The sequence below is a fragment of the Bison bison genome, unplaced genomic scaffold, assembly GCF_000754665.1.
Source record: "Bison bison bison isolate TAMUID 2011002044 unplaced genomic scaffold, Bison_UMD1.0 scf7180017864340, whole genome shotgun sequence".
NCBI lineage: Eukaryota > Metazoa > Chordata > Mammalia > Artiodactyla > Bovidae > Bison > Bison bison.
In genome coordinates, this window is record NW_011494912.1 from 3,963,443 (window position 1) to 3,970,041 (window position 6,599).

General features: G+C 56.4%; 1 protein-coding gene across 1 annotated transcript in view; it reads right to left on the reverse strand.

Annotated features, from left to right (window-relative positions):
* Positions 1–6,599, reverse strand: part of GTF2IRD1 (GTF2I repeat domain containing 1) — an 80,738-nt gene that overhangs the window by 61,628 nt on the left and 12,511 nt on the right. Inside the window, 3 exon segments of the mRNA XM_010854280.1 lie at positions 2,825–2,908; positions 5,033–5,122; positions 6,090–6,400. Of these exon segments, the coding sequence (XP_010852582.1) occupies positions 2,825–2,908; positions 5,033–5,122; positions 6,090–6,400 (485 nt within the window).

Sequence of the window (6,599 nt, forward strand, 5' to 3'; positions counted from 1 at the left end):
CCCCCCTGCAGATGGAGCCAGCCTTCACCAGCTATCCTCTCCCTGTTCCCCCATCCAGCTCACACCTGCCTGGGGAGGAAGGGGGGAAATTCAGTTGCTGAGAGCCCTCTGCAGTACCTGGCCTCGCTCAGCCCCACCCCAACCCACCAGCCCACCAAGCCCACGTGACTCAAGTCTCCCCAGCCCCAGGGTGGATCAAAGAACACCTCCTCCAGGAAGCCACCCCTGACTCCCCAAGCCTGGCTCTGAGTCATCCTCCCTTTCTAAGGCCCCCCACCCCTGCATGCTACTACACTCCAGCACGTACTACAGTATACCACCGCGTACCACCGCAGACACATCTTTAGGCATGTGCTGAAGCACCTTGAGACCAGAACTGCTCTGAGTGCCCGACACAAGGTCGGGGGCTCAAAACGCATTACTGAGAAGTGAGCCAACAGGTCAGTGAGTGAGAACAAAAATGAAGGGAAGAAAGAGGGCTTCCCTGATGGTTCACTGGTGAAGAATCCACCTGCCAATGCAGGAGACATGGGTTCAGTCCTTGATGTGGGAAGATCCCACACGCCTTGGGGCAACTAAGCCCATGCCCCACTACTGGGTCTGTGTCCTAGAGCCTGTGCTCCGCAACAAGAGAAGCCACCACAATGAGAAGCCCACACACCACATCTAGAGAGCAGCCCCCAAGCCTCGCAACTACAGAGAAGCCTGTGCAGCAACAAAGACCCAGCACAGACAAAATAAATAAATAAAACTAAATTTTTTTAAAAAAGAAAAGAAGCAAGTGCGATATGTGATACAGTAAGGACACATGTGATCTTCAACTCTGGTGTGCGTGTATATGTGTGCGTGTGTGTGTGTGTGTGTGAGTGTGTGTGTATACTTAGTCGCTTCAGTTGTGTCCGACTCTTTGAGATCACATGGACTATAGCCCACCAGGCTTCTCTGTGATAATACTGGAGTGCTCCCATTTCTCCTCCAGGGGATCTCCCCGACCCAGGGATCAAACCCGTATCTCCTGCGTCTCCTGTACTGGCAGGTGGATGCCTCACCGCTGAGCCACCTGGGAATCCTTCTGGCAAACTGCCAAATCCCTGGAGGGGGTCGTGGGAACTGCAGATGGGTAGACAAGTTGGACAGAAGTGTGGGTACGCTGGGGACCCATTACTTGTGAATGGTGTCTGAAGTAGGGGTGCGGTCTTGGGGGACTGAGCCCTTAACCTGCGGTGAGGGGTTGCGTCTGTAACTATGGGGAGTTAGGGTCAGAATTAAAACAAGATATAGGGCCCCCAGCTGGTATTCACAGGGTTGCGTGGCATGGAAAACACTGATTTCCGTTGTCAGAAGTGTTGTGAGCAGAGAAAGAGGGTTTTTTTTTTTCAGCCAAGCAGCGGGGGAGAGGAGCCAGCCAGGTGGCTCAGCGGTCATGAATCCACCTGCCAGAAGGAGACTCGGGTTTGATCCCTGGGTCAGGAAGATCCCCTGGAGAAGGAAATGGCAACCCACTCCAGTATTCTTGCCTGGAGAATCCCATGGACAGAGGAGCCTGGAGGGCTACAGTCCGTGGGGCCGAAAAAGAGTCGGACACGACTTAGTGACTGAACAACAGCAAGGAGGGGAGGGAGGGCAGTGGAGCCGTCTTGATTTGGGGCTGGTCTGGTTATGGTGAGGTCAAGGTTAGGGAGGACCGGGCAACTCCAGGGCACCTGGCAAGTGGCTGTGGACTCCCAGGGCAGTGCTCTCCCCGACCCCACAGGTGCAGCAGTTCCCCAGGCCCCGGACCCTCCTCTCTGTCCCTGTGGCTCTGGGTGGTGCCCCCTCCCCCAGTCTCCTCATGCAGAGGGACCACCCCCCGGGGGGCTGCACGATGCCGGTGAGTTCAGTGACACCACAGCTGCGAGCCGAGTGATCTGGGGGTACGTGCGTCACCTCATCCCACCCTGGCCAGGGCCACACTGCATCTGATCAGCGTGGGGCTCACAGGCAGAGCTCCAGGGAGGCTGAGCCCATCAGTGAGGGTGATACAGGACTGCTGATGGGACAAAGGGGACCAGGTCGGGGAGGGGACTTGGGGATCCCAGGACTCAGCGTGAGTTTACAGGTCTGGCCCCTGCCTCCGAGCCAACCAGTGGCTGCCCTGCACGCTTGGCTGAAGCACCATCATGTGGGAGACCCCCCACCCTAGCCCCGGTTACCACCTGTGTCTGTTGCCCGGAATACTACGAGCTGACATGTGCTCTGAGCCCAGCTCTGGCCTGGGTGCCGGGGATACCGAGGGGCCAGGGCTGCCCGGGCCCCTCACGGGGACAGATACAGACATGGTGCATCAAGCATGCGACACGGAACAGAGAGGAAACCATCAGGGTTTTGAGGGCCCAGACTGAGTTTTGAAGAACAAGTAAGGAGTCTGGTCCGAAAAACCTGCAAAGGGCTCCCTGGGCAGGCGGCACGCCAGGAAGGGGGCAGAAATGAGGTGACGGGATATGGCACGGTGCAACGGGGAACTTGCGGGCACGCCAGGCCGACAAACATTTCTCTGGATGGTCCCCTAGATGGGCAGTCGCCCCACCATGCTTCCGGCCCGCCTCCCACAGGTGAGTCAGTCTGGGGCTTTGCCATCAGTCTCCCCGCCCCCACCCGGGAAATCTGGAAGGGAAATATTGACACAACCACCCCCTCCCCAGACAGGAGATGACATTCGCGTTGACGGTGCGCAGGAACCAGCATATGGCTCCTGCTGTCATGTCGGGGAACACGAGTGATTGCCACATAATGAGCTGCTCAGCACGCTGCCGGGGCCACCCCGCGGCCCGCGCCGCCCACTCACCATATCTGCTGTTAAACAGGATCTGCACGCACTCCCGCAGAGTGTTGATGTCCTCGGTTTCCTTTATGAAGGCGTCCCATTTCTCTATCAAAACACAGGAGGGACAAGTGAGGCCCGTCTGAGCAGGGACCCCGCGGTCTGGAGGCCGCTGGCCTCTGTCCACCCACCGCATGGGTGTGCTCAGTTTTCTGCGGTCCTGCCTGACTCTGTGCGACCCCATGGACTGCAGCCCCCCAGGCTCCTCCGTCCACGGGATTCTCCAGGCAAGAATACTGGAGGGGGTCGCCATGCCCTCCTCCTCCAGGGGTCGTCCCGACCCAGGGATCGAACTCGTGTCTCCCACATTGCAGGTGGATTCTTTACCCACGGAGCCACCTGGGAAGCCCCCGGTCCGCCCCATGGGCAGTGTGTATCATGCAGGCGCAGCCAGTCCATCCTGGGCCTCTCCTGAGTCTCGACTTTCAAAACCTAACCTTCATGTCTGGTTCTCACTCAGCTTTGGCCCCTCAAACCCTCAGCCCTGCTGGCCTCTCCCACAGATCCAAAGTCTCTCCCTCAATTTAGCGTGAATCACTAAAGAGATCATTTGGTTCATTAAAATGATAAAAGGAACATCTTTAATGTATTAAGTAGCTATCTGGGCTAAGTACTTTATCCATATGTAACGTCCTGGTTGGGGCTTCCCAGGTGGTCCTCGTGGTAAAGAACCTGCCTGCCAGTGTAGGAGATGTAGGAGATGCGGGTTCAATTCCTGGATTGGGAAGATCCCCTGGAGGAGGGCATGGCAACCCACTCCAGTATTCTTGCCTGGAGAATCCCATGGACAGAGGAGCCTGGCAGGCTACAGCCCATGGGGTTGCAAAGAGTTGGACATGACAGAAGCAATTTAGCACACAGTATCCTAATGAATCCCTCAGAACAATTTGTAAACATAGATAGCAAATGCAGCATTATTTCCATTTTGTACGTGGGAAAACTGAGTCTCAGAGAGGCTGAGTAACTTGCCTGAGATTACCCAGCTAGCACCTGGTTTCTTAACGAACCTCTCATCAAAGTGAGGCTGAGACCTCCACAAGGCAAAGTTGCTGCAAAGTCTCACTTCATCCTTTTTTGGTATAAATGAATTCCACATTTTCCTGTCCCCTATACTGCCTGGTACTTTAAAAATGTGTCCACAGGACTTCCCTGGTGGTCCAGGGGCTGAGACTCTGGACTCCCAAAGTGGGGCGGGGGGGGGCCTGGGGTTGATCCCTGGTCGGGGAACTAGATCCCACAAGCTACAGCTAAGAGTTCAGGAGCCCCAAGTAAAGACCCTGAGCGTTGCAACAAGGACTGGCAGAGCCGAACAAACAAACAAATATATTCTTAAGAAGCCTCTCCCTTGCTTGAAAGGCCTGAAATTAAAACAAAAAACATCTATCCATCTGGCCACATATTTCTTGGACACCTGTTTTTTCACAAGGTGGAGTTTAATTCCTCTCTCTCCGTTTTGAGTATGAACTGGATCGAGTTCTTGGCTTCATTATTTTTTATGGCCATGCCATGCAGCTTGCAGGATCTTAGTTCCCTGAGCAGGGACTGACTCTGTTCGTGCCCCCTGCAGCGGAAGCATGGAGTCCTAACCACTGGACCCCCAGGAAAGTCCCAAATCCCTGGCTTCTAATGGGTAGAACATGGCAGAAGGGACAAGTAATTTCTGAGGCTGGGTCATAAAAGACATGTGGCTTCCTCCTTACTCTCTCAGATCACTAATTCCAGGAAGCCAGCTGCCACATTGTGAGGATACTCAAGCAGCCCTGTAGAGGCCCACGTAGTAAGGAATATGAATCCTGCCAACAGCCACATGGGCGAGCTTGAGGTGGATCCTCCAGCCCCAACTGAGCCTTCAGATGATCACAGCCCCAGCTGACATCTTGATCAACGGCCTCATGAGAGATACCAAAACCACAGGCAGCTGGCTACACTGCTCCTGAATTCCTGACCCACGGAAACCATAAGGCATTGATGCTTGGTGTTTTAAGTTTTGGGGCAATTTGTTACGCAGCACGGTGTAACTATTACATGTTGGTTTTACGCACAAGCCCCTTGTGCAGTGCTGGTCCTCCTACCTCTCACAAAGACTCAGGGGACACACATGCACGTCGGGAAGCAGCACCCCAGTCCTGGATCCCCACTCTGGACAGGGTGCTGCCACGGGCACTGTCCTACCTGACTTGTCGTGGACGATGGAGAAGAGGATCCGCTTAGAGGCATGGACATTCTGAATGAGAGGACCGCCAGGACCAGTGGGCTTCTGTCCTGGACAAGGGAGCAGAAAGGTACAGGTTCAAGGTGGGCCCTAAGAGGGGCTCCCCTAAATCTGGCCTGGGTGCACAGGTCGGGGCTCTGGGGTAACATTTCCCCCACCAGCAAGAACCCAGAACTGAGCCCCGTGATCAGGAACTCAAGGCAGCTTCGCTGACCAGAGGCCTGAGACATTCTGTAGCGGAGTCTGCTCTCTGGATGGCACAATCCCAGGTCACCTTTTACAGGTGGGGACACTTGTTTCAGGCATATAAGCCCTGTCCTCCAGCTCAGCCCACACGTCTGTGGAGGGGAGGGTGGGCTCCCTTTTTCTCCTTCTCGTAACTTATAATAAGCACCTACTCTGTGCCGAGCATTGCACTCAGGGCTGTAGTACAGTGGTTCTCAGACTTGAGCACCCACTGGAACCACTCGGCACACTTGTCAGTTTGCAGGTGGCTGGGCCCGAGAACGTGCACTGCTAACGTGCCCTGTCATTTCATCATGATGACAACCCAGCTAGACAGGTACTCTCCATATCTCCATTTTACAGAGGAGGAAACAGGCTCAGAGAGGTAGAGAGATTTGCCCTGGGACACACAGCCACTTTGTAGAGGGGCCAAAATAAGGATACAGGTCTTTCTCATGCCCAGTTTTTCCTTATGTTTCTGGTATCCCTAATTCCATGCTGGGTACGCAGTAGGTGCTCATTAAATGCATGGACCTGATTAGTATGCTTACTCCCCACCTCCAGAGACTCCCCCGGGGGTCCTCTTGGGCATCTCTTGTCCCAGGTCACAGATGACTGGGTGGAGGCTGGGGTCTGACGGAGTCCAAGCTAGGACGCCAGCTGCCCCACCCCAGCCCCTGGCTCCGAGACGCCTCCTGCAGCCCTGAGCACCCCGACCTCCCCTGGGAAGCTGCCCCTGCAGGAGTGACCTCTTTCCCACTCCCAGACTCAGGGGCCCCGGAAGCAGCTTACCACAGCAGTCTGGGAAGTCTTGGGCAGCGGGGGCCTTGGGCTCCGGCCCGGGCCGGCCGAGGCCCAGGTCACTGGGGCCAAGCGGGCAGGCAGGCGCCTCCTGCTTGAGCTCCCGCACGGCGTGGTTGGGGAGGGCCGTGCTGTACAGGAAGCTGGCCATGGACGAGGAGGTGGCAGGGGGAGGCAGGTCCTGAGGTGGCCCCTTGGGGGTCTGGCCGTGCAGGCCACAGTCCCGAGCCCCCTTGGCTAGCAGAGAAACGCCATTCAGCTCCACCAGGGCCTTTGAGTCCCGTCCGCCATCCTCGAGCGGCCTGGGTGAAGCAAAGGACGCATGATGGCTGTGCACCCCCGTCCAGCCAGGGCTATGTCTGCCCCCAGCCATCCCTGCAGAGAGCCTGTGAGGCACACGGGACGGGAGCTAGTCCTCGTTTACAGGCGGGGGTGCAGGCCCGGGGTGGGGTGTGACGTGCAGGGCCCCACACCTGGGCTCTCCCCAAGGACCACCCATCG